The sequence below is a fragment of the Lolium rigidum genome, chromosome 3 (assembly GCF_022539505.1).
Source record: "Lolium rigidum isolate FL_2022 chromosome 3, APGP_CSIRO_Lrig_0.1, whole genome shotgun sequence".
Taxonomy (NCBI): domain Eukaryota; kingdom Viridiplantae; phylum Streptophyta; class Magnoliopsida; order Poales; family Poaceae; genus Lolium; species Lolium rigidum.
The window spans coordinates 61,309,664-61,328,442 of NC_061510.1; the positions used below are offsets into that span (position 1 = coordinate 61,309,664).

At 45.6% G+C, this 18,779-nt stretch overlaps 3 protein-coding genes across 3 annotated transcripts; 2 read left to right on the forward strand and 1 right to left on the reverse strand.

The window, feature by feature from the left end:
• Positions 1 to 267: 267 nt before the first annotated feature.
• On the forward strand, positions 268 to 4,116 carry LOC124694906 (probable protein phosphatase 2C BIPP2C1). The gene is made up of 9 exons (XM_047227831.1): positions 268 to 361; positions 457 to 1,148; positions 1,689 to 1,735; positions 1,956 to 2,025; positions 2,681 to 2,768; positions 3,058 to 3,227; positions 3,352 to 3,495; positions 3,595 to 3,723; positions 3,846 to 4,116. Exons 1-9 carry the CDS (start codon positions 268 to 270, stop codon positions 4,011 to 4,013), a joined length of 1,602 nt encoding a protein of 533 aa, XP_047083787.1. The 3' UTR covers positions 4,014 to 4,116.
• Positions 4,117 to 4,304: 188 nt separating this feature from the next.
• On the reverse strand, positions 4,305 to 5,424 carry LOC124696385 (non-specific lipid transfer protein GPI-anchored 31). Its single transcript, XM_047229123.1, has 3 exons — positions 4,984 to 5,424; positions 4,657 to 4,680; positions 4,305 to 4,566 (listed from the first exon to the last, which is right to left on the reverse strand). The coding sequence occupies exons 1-3, from the start codon at positions 5,351 to 5,353 to the stop codon at positions 4,364 to 4,366; spliced, it is 597 nt and encodes a 198-aa protein (XP_047085079.1). The 5' UTR covers positions 5,354 to 5,424; the 3' UTR covers positions 4,305 to 4,363.
• A 9,242-nt stretch (positions 5,425 to 14,666) lies between these two features.
• Positions 14,667 to 16,004, forward strand: LOC124694907 (chitinase CLP-like). Its single transcript, XM_047227832.1, has one exon. The coding sequence runs from the start codon at positions 14,667 to 14,669 to the stop codon at positions 16,002 to 16,004; it is 1,338 nt and encodes a 445-aa protein (XP_047083788.1).
• The last annotated feature ends 2,775 nt before the right edge of the window (positions 16,005 to 18,779 follow it).

The window sequence follows — 18,779 nt, forward strand, 5'->3', positions numbered from 1 at the left end:
AGCCTCCCTCTCCCTAGAAAACGACGCCGTCCGGCCGCCGAGCACCGCGCCCCCGCCACCGCCCCGGGAGACACACCACCTTAAAACCTCAGACGAAAGCTGCCTTCCCTCTCCATTAACCTTTCTCCCATATCCCCAATCCCCGTCCGCCCCCCACTGCCATTTCAAGAACGCCGGTCATCCCTAGCGAGCTCGCCCGCGGCTGATCCCCCGTCCGGACCTTCACCCTCTCTCTTGATTCCGAGCCCCAAGCCGTCGAGTGGAGCCATGGCCGAGGTCCCTGCCGCCGCCGCCGTCCTCGGCGCCCCAGCGCCCGCGCCTGCTCCTCCCCGCGCGGCCCTGGACTTCCGCCCCGCCGCCGGTAACAAGACACCATCTTTGGACTGGCGCCACGGATCGATGATATCCTCTGTTTCCTTCTAAAGTTTGATTTTTTTATTTCGTCTATTTATGCAGAAGGCGACAAGGAGCTGCCTGGAGGCTCCGACGACACCGGCGCCGCCGCGGCGGAGGTGCCAGAGGGCCGGGCCGGGAGCCGCGAGCCGGCGGAAGGCCCAGGCGCCGACGAGCAGAAGTTAAGTTGCGGGAGCTCAGGCCCTGACGAAGCTGCTGGCGCGGTCAGCCATATCCCTTCACCAGTCAAGTCGTCTCCATCAGGCGCCACTTCGAATCCGGACACCACTGGGCCAACAACTGGCGGTTCCTCCTCCGCGGCCGAGACGAGCGGTTCGCGAGGCCAAGCACGAGAGGCGCACGAACAGCCAGCGCCTGCAGCCGCGGGATTCTCTGACGACGAGCACGCGAACCGTGGCCTCGGAAACGAGGGGAAAGGTGATTTGGATGGCCGGAACGGCCTTATCCAAGGGGAATCGGAACTGGAGTTGCGTGCTGGTGGCGGCGCCGTCGATGTGGACACGGACATGGCCGGCGTTTCGTGTGACGGAGGGGCGGCGACAGGGTTTGAGGCCCCGGATGGCGCCACCGCGCCGGTTCGGGAAGGGGTGGACAGGATGGATGACTCTGAGGTCTCGGACGGCTCAACCACGCAGGAGGACTCTGATACCGACGTCGAGACGGAGTCCAGCGGCTCTAGTGTGGAGGATCACGACACTGGTGGATATGATGGTGGTGTCCACGTCCCACGCTCGGTATGTCTTCCGTGCAAACTTCTCTGAGCTAGGTAGTGCTTTTTCGTTGTACGTCGCTGTGCCATTCCCTGAAACATCATGTACAGTTAGGCTTAAGGCGGCAATGTTTCCTTTTTTTTGCTTGTGAATCTGCTTTTATTTAGTATACTCTGCTCTTGTGATTATATTTAGTATCGGATTCTAGTTGCTTTTCTAACTTGGCTAGCCCCCTTTCCATTAATTGCTTAACAGAGATATACAATAGTTTCTACTTTCTAGTTACTTGGTTATGTTGTTTTCATATGATAGGAACCGGAGCTTGTACTAAATGATACTCTGTTCAACTAACTGAAGAAATTATGTGCTATGTTAATTGTTAAGGATGGACCCCTGTTTTTACAAATTAACGACATATGGTGATTTCCGACAAATTAGCATTTACTTTCTCAAAAACAGCAGCCTTCTTTATAAACCAATCTTGTGCTCTTATATGATGAATATATACCGCAGATTGCTTTGGCTTAGCGGTTGATATTTACTTCTGTTTTTTTCCTTTTGTAGGAAGAAGTTACATGTGAGGTGGCTTCAGAGGTGAAGAGCTCTGATAGGTATAATTCTGCTTTATAGCTTTGCACACCTTACATTTAGGTTGCCTGCTTATAGCTTGATCTGCTTGCACACATGCATTGGGTTATTCAAAGTAAGGTCTGGGTTGTACTGTATTCCCTATTAAAGTTGGATGTTCCTCATTGTTTTCTCATTTTCCTTTCTATTCTGTGAAGATTGAAAGATGATTTAATCATGTTGGCATGCTTAATTCATATGCAGGATGGATTCCGTAGCAGTATCAAAACTTGTGTTGGCTTCAGGTGCAGCCATGTTACCTCATCCTTCAAAGGTAATGGTTGTTCTTTTCAGTCACATCAAACTAAATTTACTCTATCCCAATAGTTCCATTAGATCTCGTTGATTCTCCTCTCAACGTACTGCTAGGCAAAGTCCTGTAATGTTTGCAGTTTAATTTAAAGAACAAAAGAAGTCCAGTTGCAGAGTTCAGGGGCTTCCTCCTTTACTTATCAAAAATTAAGCTTCAATTCAGTACAAAATTACCCAATAACGCATTTTGTGATAACTGCGGTTCCTTGTGAAGTTTTTATTCTTCACAGTTCATATGTTTGATTTTCTTGCCAAGTTCACATTATTGCTTGTTGTGCTGATATTTTGTTCACTGCACTTTTTCTAAAGGAAAGGATAATATGTCATGCCTGAATTAATGTTTTTGCTCCTTACTCCAGCTTATTAACTATCATCTATAGCTCCTAGATATTAGAATGCCTACAAAATGATCGAAATAACAACTCTAGGCCTCTGTCAAATATATACACAGCTGTAGCTGCATCAACGAGTTCCATTTATGTGTTTATGTTAGATATACTGTCTAGTATCCAGGGCGGAATGTTTACTCTCCATCTTTTACCTGCGGTAAATCGCATGAAGTTAACACTGCATTTCTCTAGAATCTCTCTCTGACAGTGACATTTGTTGAAAAACAGGTGCTGACAGGTGGTGAGGATGCTTATTTTGTAGCTTGCGACGGCTGGTTTGGCGTAGCAGATGGAGTTGGTCAGTGGTCATTTGAAGGTAAATTATATTTCTCAGCTGGACTTTTGCTGTGTAATCTTGTGAACATTTCAAACACCTAGGTATACGAATTGCCCTTACATACCTTGTTTTTATAATTGTGTTCACTCCTGAAAAAGTGTTTGTTAGCTAGCAGTTACCATCAGTGCATTTAAGATGTCCAGAGCTAATTTATTAGCCATCTTTAGGTTCATTAAGTTAAGATAAAACATATGATTTATTTCCTTCATGCTCTGTTATTCTGAGGAATATGATCACTTACAATTGTACATGTGACTTCTGTCCTCAGGAATCAACGCAGGTTTATATGCGAGAGAGCTAATGGATAGTTCCAAAAAAATTGTTATGGAGAATCAAGGGGCACGAGAGATGAGAACAGAGGAAGTCCTTGCTATGGCTGCCGAGGAAGCACGGTCCCCCGGTTCTTCCACTGTTTTGGTTGCTCACTTTGATGGGCAGGTATGTTCTTTCTTCAAGATTTTGCATGCCTTCCTTTCATACTTCCTATCCTTCATGTATCCAACATCGGCGATTCTCGATAATTGTAAATGTAGGTTTTCTTATCGACTCATTGATGTGACAGGTCCTTCATGTATCCAACATCGGTGATTCTGGATTACTGGTGATAAGAAATGGACAAGTCCACACACAAACGAAGCCAATGACTTATGGTTTCAATTTCCCGTTGCAAATTGAAAACGGTGTTGATCCTTCAAGACTTGTACAGGTGACACAGCACTTGATGCCGCCAATATTCTGTTATCAGTTTCTTCTTTTGAGCTTTCTCAGATTTTAATACATGCAATTTTTCTTCCTTTATTCACAGAACTACACTATCGATGTACAAGAAGGTGATGTCTTCGTAACAGCATCTGATGGTCTGTTTGACAACGTCTATGACCACGAGGTGGCAGCCGTTGTCTCAAAATCTCTAGAAGCCGACCTCAAGCCTACGGTCAGAACTTAGAATCCAATCAACTCCTTTTTCTGGAAAGAACATAGACTAATGAGCCCATCTCCAGAAAATAGTCAGCTAAGAATTATCCTGAGATGTTCGTTATGCATAACTTTCTGCAGGAGATTGCCGAGCTCCTTGCAGCTAGAGCGAAGGAAGTGGGCAGGTCTGGATCCGGAAAGAGCCCATTCTCGGACGCGGCGCTCTACGAAGGGTACCTGGGTTACTCTGGGGGCAAGTTGGATGATGTAACAGTTGTTGTGTCCATTGTTCGGAAATCTGAACTGTAGACCATTGATAAGTTGTAATTTTCTTCCGTCTCGCGGCCATGGTCGCAGCAAGTTGCGAGCCATGCTGTTCTCTCTTTTCTGAATGAGCCGTTGTTGCAGTTTACACCGTGTTCTGCCTTTCTGGCCGTCAGAAGTTAAGATGCCCAATCGTAAAAATTATGCATTGGGACGTTCACAAGGAAGAACACTCATTCAAACGTGTATAAATAGAATGAAAACTCTCAAACAAAGATACATCTCGGTACAGGCAGACCAATGCTTGGTTTGCTTTCTCAGACGTCTCACGTCTCAGGCAGGTATAGCAGAAATGGTCGCGCCAACAGGTTTACAGAATTACAGGCGCGCCCAGCTTACACGAGCAGAGTCGCAGCAACAGTTGCTGCGGCTAGGAGGACGTTTGCCGAAGCGGGGAAGGTGGATGCAGCGGAAGCTGATGGGGACGGAGCTCGAGCGGTGGAGTCGCTTCCAGTTCCGGCCGGTGATGTTGCTGAAGGTGCCGTCGAAGACGACGGCGATCCCCCGAAGAAGGGTGCCCCAGAAGACGGTGCAGGTGCTGGAATAATGGCAAAAAATCATCAATACAAACAGTTGCGGAAGATTTTAGAAAAAAAAAAAAGAAACCATTATGTTCTGTTGCTCAAACCTGGAGCCCCGCCAGGAATGGAAACTGCAACAACGGAAGAGGGAGATCGTTAGAATATAATCCCATCAGTTTGCTGAACTATCAAACAAACACCGCACAACAGCAATTGTTTCAGAAAAACAACTAGCAGTATACAGCACTTTTGCTTCAGAAAAAACAGCACTTTGGAACAAACATCAAGTTGCAAAGATACTTGGCCACATTTCATGTACAGAAATTCTCCACATATATTTTTATATGTACTCCTTAAAGCATCAAGTTCCAAACGGATACCAGTGCATGATCCATCAGAGAGGAGACAGAAAACAAAAAAGAGACAAGACTTACTGTGGCACTTGCTAAAGGGAGGCGTCTTGACCATGCATGCGGCGGGCAGCTGCAGTGCCTTGGTCATGTTGAGGGCGACGCCGTAGTCCTGGCCGCCCTGGAATGCCTGGCAGAGGCAGGCCACCTCCTTCTTGACCACGTCCTTGAGCCCCGAGCAGCACGACTTCTCCGGCGTCGCCACCGTGCTCCCCTCCTGCACGTAGCTCAGGCAGCCCACCAGGCTGATCAGGGCGTCACTGCAGTCCACGGCCGGCGCCGGTGCGGCCACGCTGCCGCCGGTTGCACCGTCGACGTGTGCCAGTACCGCGGCTAGCGCCGAGAGAAGCAGCAGCCATGGCCATGCCGTGGACGTGATGGACTTAGTTGCCATTCTTGCTAGCGTTCGGTGTACTACGCTGCTGTGAGGATGAACACTGCCAGTTTCAGAACTTGTGGTTTGGTCTGAATGGTGGTGTGAGGATGATAAGAGTGGAGGGTGTTTTGAGGGCGTTTTATGTTGTGATGATGGACTGCCGCCACCGCATGCACCACGCTAGTGGGAAGTTTGGTTGGTGTTACATACACTGACCAGAGACAGAAATAAAACTCATACTCATCCTAGCTTTACCTCCCTGGGACAATTGACAATTCTCTCTCGCTGAATCATGCATACTGTTGCAGGATCAGCGTATCGATTAACCGTTCTGGTCCTAGCAACGATCAGAACAGAGTAAACTGCAGGTGGCGAGCTGGCGATACAAGCTAGTGAAAGGGCGGTTTCGGATTCGGCATCTATTCCTTTTTCTGAAGTGCCCAAAATGATGAGCTAGCTAGCAAACCAAGCGGATCGGGTAGGCCCAGCTTTTTGTTGCGCAACAGAATCGTGTCATGACAAGAGCTGCTCGTAATCCTCGAGCAGCATTCGCCATTATGCAAGCAGCCAAGCAGGACATGAAATCCATATTGTCAGGATGAAAATGAGGACACCCCCGCCGTAGGTCAGTCAGATTCAGCATCGGTGGGCGTGGGTGGGCGGCGGCACGGGAGAAAAGAAACCGCCCGCGCGCGCACGATCGCACGGGCGAGTGGATTCCGGATACTTTTTCGAATATGGGGACCAGAAAAAAGACCGATGCGAATTGCTAATCCTCTGTGGTGGCAGTGTGGCACACATCTAGACCTCTGTTACCAACACCGATATGAATATGATCATCAAATCTCTTTAAGAGTCTGAACACAAAGTCATGCGTCTATGTGGAGTTGTGTACTAATGGTTGCTTACGCTGCCGCGTCGAATTGCTCACGTCACGGCAATGCAAGAACGCTAGCCGCAAACTAAAACATCCACCACCAACATGTTCAGAGCAATTGTAAAATTTGAAAAGGAAAAGCAACAGATGGTTTGATTGTGAACGAGGCGTTCACTTTTCTTGTGTAAAGTCTGAGACGAAAACACGTAGCAGAGTACAACCAAAATAATAACTTCCCGTAAACAAATTCTATTGTCGATAACAAGAACTATACTTCAGTGTATCTCTCCTGGCAAGGGCGCAAGGCTAACTACCAACTGAATCAGCTAAGCTAACAGAAACTAGAAGAGCCTAAAATAGTGCAACGGCAAGAGCCGCGCCAACCACCATGGCTCCCATGGGAGCAACGAAACTAGCTGCAGAGGCCGTCGGTGCGGCGGCTGTCGGGGTGCTTGCCGGCGTTGATGCAGGCGAAGGAGAGGTAACGGTGGCGGGCAGCGTGGCGACCGGCGCTGGAGTTGTTGGCAACGGGAGCACTGGAGCTGCAAAGCATCATTTTGCACTAGGCGTCAGCGATGCGAATTCTTGATTTCGAGTATGAAAATTGAAAATAACTAGTGTTCAGGAATTTTGTATATCTGCTTTTTGGTTCACCGTTCAGAGCATACTATAAAACCGAAGATTAAATGGAAACCAAGACATGACAATGGCGTACCAGGTTTGGGTTGGGACGACGCAGGGGGTTGCGCGCTAGGAGCTGCACCTGCATAAAAATAAGGAAATCAGTTGAAATATAAGTCTTAGGGTTTTACTTGTTGGATTTTTTATTTAAAAACTTTAGCAAGAATATAGTTACTAAAGAAAATAAACGAAAAGAGAACACTAAATGGGCCGGGCCATGTCAATCTTGTCCAAAACTGATCGGATGCTAGCCAGATCGTTCGACAAGAAAAAAGCAACTTGACAGTGAAGGGCCCAACGATCATGAAACATACCTGGCATAGTCGGAATCGCGGGCATCGGCGCTGGCGCGCTCGATCCCGGTGCAGGCGCAGCCATCCAAGGGGCAAGAGCCGGCGCCGCAGTCGGCGGCACCGACATGACCCGAGCGGCGGGCATGGGAGATGACGCCGGCACGGGCGCAGCCACGGGACCGCGGGAAGGCGCCTGCACGGGCGGCACGGCCATCATCGGCGCCAGTGCGGGCGCGCTCGACGGGAAGGTGGGCATCTGCATGGGCGCGTTGGATGACGGAGCGGCGGTCGGCGGCACGGGCAGGGCGGACGGAACTGCTGATGGAAACGTGGGTGTCGGGACCGGCGGCTTCGACGGGGCGGTGGCGGGCGCCCGAGCGGCCTGCTGCTGCTGTAGCGACGACATCGCAACGCCGCGACGATACCATAGGTCGTGGAACACCGACGGGATGGGAATGTGGACTGCGACCATAGGAAACAGAAAGCAGAAGTTAAAAGATTTGTTTCAATTGCATCGGATCATTCAAGTAGATGATCGATGTATATAATGAACAAACAACGTATGGCATATTGTGACGAGCGATCGAACAGGCAGATGATTAGTGCCTGCCAAACAATGAAATCGCTGATGTCTGCTGTATACTTACATGATTCGGCGAGGGTGGTAGCACAGAGCACCATCACCAAGACGGAGATGCTCTTCGCCGCCGCCATGGAAGCTAGGTTAGACGAGTTTTCTTTTTCTTTTTCTGAGCTCTCTTTGGTAAACAATCGTCGCTTTTAGATGTGAATGGTGCGTGCGCGCAATATATAGAGCGCGAAACTATACGCGGGAAACTAACCGAGAATTGCTGCGATTGTTGCGCAACCAGATCGGGATAGCATACCTTAATTCAGAAGCTAAACCTAAAATGTCACGATTTGTTGCTTCTTTTCTAGCGGAAGTTATGATTTGTTAGGATCTGCTGACAAGTCTGGTTTGTTTCGCAATTCGCATTCGGCGGAACAAAGAAAGCAAGCAGGGGAAAGAGGAAAGAGCCCACATCCGTTGGTGTTCTATGGGCTGATTTGTAAGCTCAGGGAAGCGAGATGCCTACCCATTACGCGGTATATTCGGCCCGTGGAGACAATACCCGGTATATCGTCAGCTGATTTTTTGTTTTGTTTGCCACTCTGGTATCTCTCTCAATAGGCTGTTCTCCACTTCTCCCTGTGTTCTGTATTTCTTTTTCTGCTTCCAACTTTTCCTTTTATTTTTTTCTTTACTTTATTAAAATTTTGGCTTTAATTTTTTATGTTTTCTTTCGTTTATGTTTTAATACATTAAACTTCATTGTCGTCTCCCCGTGCAATTTCCTGCAATGCAAAAAAAGCTCGGATATCAATGCGTATCTACTTTTGTGGTACAAATTGAGAAGAACGTGGGCTATGTGCCACGATCTAATAAATTTAGACGTCATATATTGATTAAAGCAATTGTAGTTACAATATGTTCCATATTATTTTGATGCATCTCCTTGCATCTAATTGCCCTTATGTTTTGGTAAATCAATTAAATATGGGCCTTTTGCTTGTGAATACTTACATATATTGTCGAGGGTGCTCCTCGGCAATGCCCTCCGTTTGAGGCTTAGGGTAGATGCAATCTTGTAGGCTGATACGAGACATCGGTTATCAAACAAGCGGGGGAAGCGATTTACTCAGGTTCGGAGCCCTCGATGAGGTAAAACCCTTACGTCCTACCTGTCTGATCTTGATTATGAAAATATCGGATTACAATGGGGTGCCGAAGGTTTCGGCTGTGATCTCGTCGATAAGCTAAGTTCTACGGGGACCTAGCTCTGGACTTGTGGTGGCTAAGATTGCTAAGATTGCATGTGTTCTCGGCAGCCCCTCTCCTGGCCCTTATATATAGGGAGCCAGGTCTCAAGAGATCTATCCGGGTACGACTAGGTTACAAAGGGTCCTAGTTCTTCCTTGTATTATCCGTATCTTCGTCTTGTTCTTCAAGGAATCCTCTTCGGCACCGACGTAGTGGTCCACCTTGCCATCGAGTGCTTTCATGGGCCTCCAATTGGGCCTTACAGGATAGGACAATAACGGTTACCCGAATGGTAATGCCGTACAGTATTATTTTAACAAAAAAAGTAGGGTGGGAAAGCAAGACACAGGAAAATGTATGCATGAAATGAACAAATGAAACTACTGAACTGAACCAACATATTTCGTTCTAATCCCTGAAGTATACATATTGAGTGATGACAAAATAAAATAAATTTGCATAACAAATTAAAAACCAACTCCATGCCTCCATAAACCCTTCCTACATTTTGGGACGGATGTATCTTTTCAAACAGTTTAATAAACTTCAAGGCTTTGTTCGGTTATTCGTGATATAGAACAATAAGGCAACCCGTTCTTAATCGGCATATAATGATGGTAGTAAGATGATTTTTTTATCGGTCAAACTTAAAATGAGACGCAATATAGGGTGCAATGTATTTAAAAAGTGAGCATCACTAAGGAATAGCTCATTTAAAGCCGGTTATTAATAAATTCAGTGAAAAGGGTTGGCATGGACATCATATGTAATCATATATTTGTGCATTATGGAGAGGTAATGGTCTAGTCCATCAGAAATGGCAAGTGAAGTGGATATGTTTGCTATGTTTTTATGGATGCTTAGTAGCTAGTGTGTATATGTTTTCTTCAAAAGGTTAGGAAGAAAGCATAAGTATTTTGGGTAACAGGATTGGACCCTGAGTTCAGAATGGGTGGTAGGGTTATGAAATTATAATCACGGAATAAACTCGATCATCAGATTATAAGTTCATTCCATTTACATAGAAATCCCTATGTCTTTACATTCTATTTAGGATTAGGAATAGGTGTAATCAGATCAGGATTAGGAATACGTGTAATCAGACCTGCTTTTGACATATATGTCCTATTCTTGGTTGGGTACCATATGCACCTCTTTCGGTTTATTATGAATCAAGAAAATAGATTGTACATCTTTCATCTTTTTTTACTTGTGTTTGGGATGGTGCAATAATTCCTGGTCGGGTGCATGATTGATGCAAATAATGGGAGCAATACAAGCTTATATTACCATTTACCAACAACAGTTTAATTTGGAATATTTCCGTGATAGCCATCGCAGGGTGTCAGGTAATGTTCAGTAAGAAAGGTGTGATGTTCTGCATGTCATGAGAAGTAGAAAACTAAAATAAACTTGGTGATCGGTCAATAGGATAATATCTAAATTCTTTTGAAATTATGGGACAAAAAAAAGTGCTACATGACCCCAAATTTTTTTCTATATTCTTTATTATTATGAAACCCGAAGGACCGATATGGAACTTAAAATGATACTTTTGGACATAATATTGGCCGGAGTAAAGAAGATGCACTCGCAAAATACCTGAATAGGAACTTTAACGCAATCACTAAAGTTGTCAAGATGTCCATCTATTGACTCAAAAGCCTGCTGCCGCGTATTCTTCCAGTGCTCAATACTTGACTTAATGGTGAATATAACCTGGCAGAGCGACTTGTGTGTATACATATATTGACAAAAAAAGTGCACATATACAAGCAAAGAGCACATCGATGGGAATAAAAATATAATCACAATTAACCAACTTCAAACCATCATTGAACAAGCTTTGCAACTTGTCAGGAATTTTATTATGTAGAGATGGTTTGTCTGCACTAATGCTTGCATTGTGAATTAGGTCTGAAGTTATCCACTATCTTTTAAGCATAGCATCATCACATAGAAAGAGAAGCATGTCAAAATCTTCATTTGTAACATCTCATAATTTCACACTAGTGCTCACATAATAATTATACTCAAGGCCATCCAAGCTAAGCGATTTTGTTTCACAACATAACTCCATTCCCTCCTTTCCTCTCCATCTTCCCATCGTTGCTCCACCTCTCCATTAGCCGACCACCCGTCCACCTCTCCATGGTGCCTCCTCTCCACTGGGCTTGAAGTGGCGGAGGTGCACCACCTGCTTGAGCTCTAAGCAGCGGATAGAGGTTTTTCTTCGTCCTTGTAGATACTAGTTCAGGTTTGTACTCCATACTGGAAGACATCAAGAAATGCAAGCACTGAATATAGTAGCAACCTGCAAAAATGTGGCATTGCCATAAATCAACATTGCAGTTGTCAAGACTTCGATGACAATAGTCCTTATACTTGCCACTACAATGGTGCTAAAAGCATCCGGGGCCATTTCGATAGTTCCGTTGAGGCGTCGTCGCACAACAAAACAGGATCCTAGTAGGGACCATCTAGAATATTTTTCCACAACCGAATTTCAGGTTTGTTGATATTACAAGTGCTTCAAGATGTATATTTTCTGCCCCACAAAAAGCTCAATATTTTCAAAACATCATTATTATCATATATCATGAGGATCCGATTCAATGTGAAACGCGCAACAAGTCCTAGATATACTTGTGTCATGAGGAACCGGTTTCTCAAATAGTGGCAAGTATGCAAGGTGTGAGGAGCAAAAACCAGTAGGATGGATGAGAAAGAGAAACAATTTGAGTTAGTAACCACTGAAAATGCAGGGTGTGAACAGTATAACTGCATCTTACTAATAGTAACCACAAAATAATAGCCAATCAGAGTTAGTAACCACAATTATTGACTCGTTTCAACGCGTACTAAAAAATGACCGAGTTACAAATCGATATAACAAAACTACTCGGAAGATATTATTGCATGTTTTCATAAAATAAAATTTGAACTTTATTTGCTACGACAAAACGCCGCGTCACATCATTGTTGCTCTTCATAAGTCAGTGGATAATCATGCGAAATTGTGCGAGAACGTGTGCATTGTGTGTGTGGTTAAACTTTTAGAGGTTCCTAGTATCTTCAGAGTACAACTTCAGCTTCATCTAATAACTTGGTGTCCATCTCCTTGTCTTAAAATTATGAGACTATACTTTGTGCTATGGTTTTGTATTTCTGAATTTTAAAACAAAACATCTACTCATAAGCTTACATATGGGCTGAATGAGCCCCAAGCTTGTCGGCGATGAACCTTGCTCCGCTCGTCAGATATTAGCCTCTCTTTTATATAAATTTGGATTACAACATAACAAACTCTATCTTGAGACCAATTCTATGTTGTAGCATTAACAACAACAATCTCCTGAACAAAAAGACACTTTCGGTGCCAAACAACCACTAGGGCTAAATAATTATACAACCAAGGTCGAGCAAAGCTCAAACTTCGCAATAAGAACTAGCTTTGTCATCATATCATCAGTCGGATTGCCATGAGTACTTATTTTGCATATATTCAGTTTACTTGTGCAACAAGGTTGCTAACATAATGGTACTTGGCATCATTGTTCTTTGTCTTTTCATAAAATATTTTATATTTATTAAGGTATATCTCACCTTCACTATCACAAAATAAGTTAATGGAAGAATCATCTCCACAAAGCTATGCTTACGAACTCTTCAACCAAGCAGACTCTTTGCAAGCTTTAACAACAACCCTGTATTCTGTCTCGGTCGTAGATTGAGCAACAGCAGGTTGTAATGTTGCCTTCCAACTCACAACACATCCACTACCTGTGAACAAATAACCTATGAGGGACCTCCTCTTATCTAAGTCGGCATCAAAATCCGAGTCCACATAGCAAGCGAATCCCTCACCGATCTTGCCAAATTTCAAGCAAGTTTTGGTTGTGCCACGAAGGTACCTATGCACTGAACAACTTTCTAATGTTCTTTATCAGGATTAGCCATGTATTGACCGATAAAACTCATAGCATATGATAATTCAGGACGAGAACAAATCATGGCATACATCAAGGAACCAACAACATTAGAGAATATGGAACTCCTAACATGTACTCAATATCTTCATCCGCACTAGACATTGCAATGCTGACAAGTTGAAGTGAGAAGCAATAGGTGTACTAACAGACTTTGCATCATGCATGTTAAAGCGAGGAGCTTTCTTAATGTAATTATGTTGCCTAAGAAATAAAATACTAGATTTTGTGTCCCTTGTAATTTCTATAGCTACTATTTTCTTAGCAGCACCAAGATCTTTCATCTTAAATTCACTATTTAATTATGCTTTTGAAATAGTGGTCTCTTTCTTGCTCTTTGAAGCAATCAACATATCATCAATATATAATACAAAGAACATATGTGATTTGTTAACAATATTGATGTAAACACCTGATCTCTTAAAATCATGTGCTAGCAAATCAAACATTTTATACCATTGTCTTGGAGACTTTTTCAGACTATAAAGAGATCTCTTTAAATTGCAAACAGATTCTCCTTAGTCCTTACCAGGTACAATAAAAACTTCAGGTTGGTCCATGTATATCTCCTCCTCTAATTCTTCATGCAGAAAAGCAGTCTTTACATCTAACTTCTCAAACTCAAGATCATGCATAGCCACGATATATACCAAAGAATGCACGAACGAAACTATGGTTCACAACCGGATAGAGTTCATCATTGCAATTAATACCTAGAATCTGGCTGAAATATTTTTTGCTACTAACACCGCTTTAAACCTTGGAGGCATATTAGGAAATAAACCTTCCTTTCTCTCGATTCACTTATAGCAAACAACTTTCTTTTGTTTACGAAACCGCACAACATCTCATGTGCTATTTTTCTTAAGCGATTGCATCTCCTCTTGTATAGAAAAAATCCACTTGTCACGGTTAACATATGCAACAACTTCAGTATATGTAGCAGGTTCAAAATTATTCTCTACACCTATTCCGCACAACTCAAAGCGTAGTGAATAATATTATACTTTTGAATAACTGAGGGGCGTGGACCTTTGTTTCGTCCCGGCCTATCAGCAACAATATAACTATCTGTTTGTTTCAAAACAGGTGATAAACGATGAACACTAACATTATCTTTTTCAGAAACTTCATCTTATTTCACCTCCATGTGCTCCACTTGGTGGTAGAACGAGAGTTCAGTCATGGTCACTGCATCGGCGATGAACAGTGTAGTCGCTCACCACAGAGGCCGGAGACAAGCGCACGTTGACATCCTCGGTATTTGCCACGATCGTTTCGTCCAGATCACGGCTTCCGCGCGTCTTTATAGGATTCATCCATCCGTGGGAATTGGCGCCGAGCCTGCACTGCTGCTTCGAAGTGTTAATTGGAAGTTGACACCGCCCGCGCTTCCATGGCCGCCCTTGATCGACGCCATTCCGTCGGAAACTGGATCATATTCAGCAGCGTTTCCTCCCACACACCATCGCCATCGATCGAGCTCAAGTTGGTCAGCATGGCACCGCCCCAACGCATGATCCCAAATCACTCGCGCTCTACTGCTGCTGCTATATACGTAGTAACAAGCACATCGGCGCCGATCAAAGCCATGCATCAGTAGCTAGGCAGGCACTACTGCACTTGTTAACTCACAAGGTGTAGCAAAATCACGCTCGTGTCAGTGAGCATGCCGCTACGCCGCAGCTCGGCTGCGCTGGCGGCGCTGCTCGCGGTCTCGGTGCTGCTGGGCTCGTCCCCGTGCACGACAGTCGCCGACGACCACAAGCCCATCGTGGCGCGCGTCAGCAAGGACGCCACCACCTCCCTCTACACCATCGCCAACAAGGTCGGCGGGGTGCCGCTGCTCCTCGACCTCGCCGGCCCGCTGCTCTGGCTCGCAAACTGCCCCTCCCCTCACCGCACATTCCCGTGCGACATCGGCGTCTGCAAGGTCGCCAACTGGAACCACCCGCCCAACTGCCCCTACACGCCCACCACCGAATGTAGCAAGGGGGCAGCCTGCACCGCCTACACGTACAATCCGGTCAACGGGCGCTGCGCCCATGACGACGCCACCACCATCACGCTCGCCGCCAACACCACGGACGGCAAGAACCCGCTCTTCCCGGTGTCGTTCCGCGCCGTCGGGTCGTGCGCGCCGGGGGAGCTCCTGGCGTCGCTCCCAGCGGGAGCAGCCGGCGTCGCGGGGTTCTCGCGGCTTCCGCTGTCGCTGCCGTGGCAGGTCGGGTACAGGCTCGGCGTGCCGAAACAGTTCGCGCTCTGCCTCCCCAGAGGTAGCGGCAGCGACGGCGTGGCCGTCTTCGGCGGCGGCCCATTCCAGCTCCTCGCGGCGCCACCTGTCGAGCTCGCCGCCGGCATCCTCCAGAACCAGCTCCCGCTCCTCAGGAACCCCAAGATCAACAACGGCGCCTACTACTTCCAGATCACCGGCATCTCCGTGAACGAGCAGAAGGTGCCCACACCGCCGGGAGCCTTCGACATCGACTCCCACGCCGGCACGGGCGGCGCCGTCTTCAGCACCGTCACGCCCTACACCGCGCTGCGCCCGGACATCTACCGCCCGCTCCACGACGCGTTCGACGCGGCCACGAGCGGCATCGCCCGCGCTCCGCCAATGGCGCCGTTCGACATGTGCTACCAGGCGTCCGCGCTCGGGGTCACCCGGCTCGGCTACGCCGTGGCCAACATCGACCTCATGCTGGACGGAGGCCGGAACTGGACCCTTTTCGGAGGCAGCTCGCTGGTGCAGGTGAATGACCACACGGTCTGCTTCGCGATCGTGGAGATGGAACCTTCCATGCCGGCGGCGGCCAACTCGCCGGCGGTCATCATTGGGGGTTTCCAGATGGAAGGACACCTGCTGATGTTCGATCTGGAGAAGGGTACGTTCGGGTTTAGTGGCCCGCTCTCCGGAATCCGCACTGGATGCAGCAACTTCAACTTCACCATGGGAACAGGGGCGGGCCCAGCTCAATGCAAGGGTATTCAAGTGAATACCCATTAATTTTTGCACAAAACATTCATATATACAACGTATATACGAAGTAGTTTGCTCATTCAGTCATTATTCAGTGTATCTGTCTCATCTCTCTTCCACATCACGAACAAACCCGCACAAGCCACTTGAGCTACTTCAGTCATGTATGGAATAATTTGCATCTTTTTCTTTTTTTCTACTTTGAATACCTAGTGCCAAAATCCTGCGCCCGCCCCTGCATGGGAAGTACTTAGCGCCACGATGACATTTGTACTCGATGTAGTAGCGTTTTGTTTCAGTAGTTCCTCGCTACCTGTACGTGTTTACTTCACGTGTTGCCAACGAAATAAATGCGTCTTCTTTTTACCTGAGTAACTGAATTCCAATCGATGGTGATGTGTCCAAGATTTGCTACTACTAAATTTAAATTCATGTATGTGTAAGACTGGACACGAGCCGGCTCGAGCTCGGCTCGGTGCGAGCCTGCTTTTAGCTCGCTCCGATTGGGCTCGGCTCGAGTTGGCTCATTTGTTCCACGAGCTTGAAAAGTATGCTCGGCTCGAGCTCGACGAAAGCTCGGTGTAGCTCGGGCTGGCTCGCGAGCTGTGCGTCTGTGGGCCCAACGGTGGAGGACCATGGGTGACGATGGTGGAGCAGTGGAGGGGACCAACGTGCTTGTGGCGCGACCAGGACGACGCTGGCACCGATGAGATCCCGTAGTGGGCGTTCGACATCGTGGAAGAAACACCGAGGATGAGCTCTTTCATGGCCACTAGATCCTTTCTGCAGCAGCCAAGGCCTAGGGAGCAGTGTCGGGCGGTGAAGGGGGTGGTGGTGCTCCTGGGGACGGAGAAGGTGGTGGGGCGCGAGGGGGAGAGCTGGCGGCCGACGAAGCTGATTTCAAGGGCGGCGGCGCGGCGCCTGTGCTGTGCGGAGGCAGAGACGAACCAAACCGACTACCAGGTCCCTGTGTGGGGAGCTCCTATGCGCCGAGCTGGTCGGTGCGGGGGAACGCACCGCACACCCCCCGCGCGCCCCCGGCTTACTAACTGGGCCGCAACCCAACATCAGGTTAGCCGTTTTTTCTTTTTCGTTTCTTTTTTCTTTTCTCTTGTTTGTTTTCTTTTTTAAAAGAATTTTTCTAAAACCCGAACATTTGTCAAAATTTAAAATTTTCAAATTGAAAAGAAATAAGTTTTTAAAAATCTAAACATTTTTCAGATTTGAATATTTTTAAATTTGAATAAAAATGTATTTTACTCTATGAACAATTTCCGAATTTGAACATTTCTAAATTTGAACAAAATTTATATTTCAACAATTTTCGAATCTGACCGATTTTCATATTAGAATAATTTTCGAATTTGAACAAATTTCAAATTTGAACAGTTTTCAAATTTGAACGGTTTTCGAATTTGAACGGTTTTCAGTTTTGAACGATTTTCAAATTTGAACATTTTTGAATTTAAACATTTTTCAATTTGAACAATTTTTAAAAACTGAAATTTTCGAATCTGAAAAATATAAACAAAACCGAAAACAGAAGAAAGAAAAAAAATAGAAAAAGAAACCAGAAAAGAAAAAAGAAAAAGGAGAAATGAACTGCTACAGGCTAAATAGACACAAATGGGGCTGGCCCATACCCGACCAGGAGGTGTGCGGTGGCCGGTAGCCACCGACCTGGTCGGTGTATAGGTTTTGCCCCTGTGTGAGAACGTGACCTGATCGATCATCCATCCACGTTTCGTTTTGGGCCGGAAATCACTCAAACCTGGCCAGATCACCTCCATCTGTTAATTCGAAAAGAAATGTCACGAGCAAATTAACGGGCTGGCTCGGGCTGAGCCAGACGAGCTTTTAGCCCGCTACGGTCCGGAAAAACAGGCTCGACTCGAGCTATGTCTTACGTGGGCCGAGCTCAACTCGGGCCGAGCCAAAAACTCGATCCGTACGTCCAGCCTTATATGTGTCAATGTGTGCCTCAAATTTTTGAATGTTTAAGTTATCGTTTTGGGATTTTCTATACATCGACCAGGTCGGCGCGCGTGCGGTACGGGCTGGCCCAGTTCGGGTGTCGGGCCAGTTAGCCGTTTCTTTTTTTGTAGTTATTTTTTTGTTCTGTTTTTTATTTATGTTTCTTTTTCTTTTCTGTTTTTTTCTCATAGGATTTAAAAACGTTAAAATTAAATAAATGATAAAGAATTATAAATTTAAATTTTTGTAATTTAAAAAAATTAAAATTGTTCAAATCTGAAAATTATTCAAATTTGAAAATTGTTCATATCTAAAAACTGTTCGAATTTGAAAATTGTTCATATCTAAAATTGTTCGTATCTAAAAACTATTCAAATTTGAAAATTGTTCATATAAAAAAATGTTCAAATTTGAAATTTGGTTTGTTCAATAAAAATATACAGCTTTAAAAACTATTCAAATTAGATTTATTTTTGAATTATTCAGATTTTGAAAATCCATTCAAATTTTAAAAATGTTCGGATCTAAAAATTGTTCGAGTTTTAAAACTGTTCATATTTCAAAAAAATCTCGAATTTTTATTTTTATAAAAAAATGTTAGATTATGAAAAAGAAAATATTAGTAACAGAAAAGAAACAGAAAAAAGAAGAAGAAAAAAGAAAAAACCGTACCTGAGGCTAATGGGCCGAGGCCTAGCCTACCCGACCTGGTCGCTGAGGTGTGCGGTGCCCCGCACGAGCCGACCAGGTCGGCGTATAGCAGTTCCCATCGTTTTTGCTAACTCCGGGTTACCCGAGATTTTGTTTTTCAAGGCAAGCACAATGCAT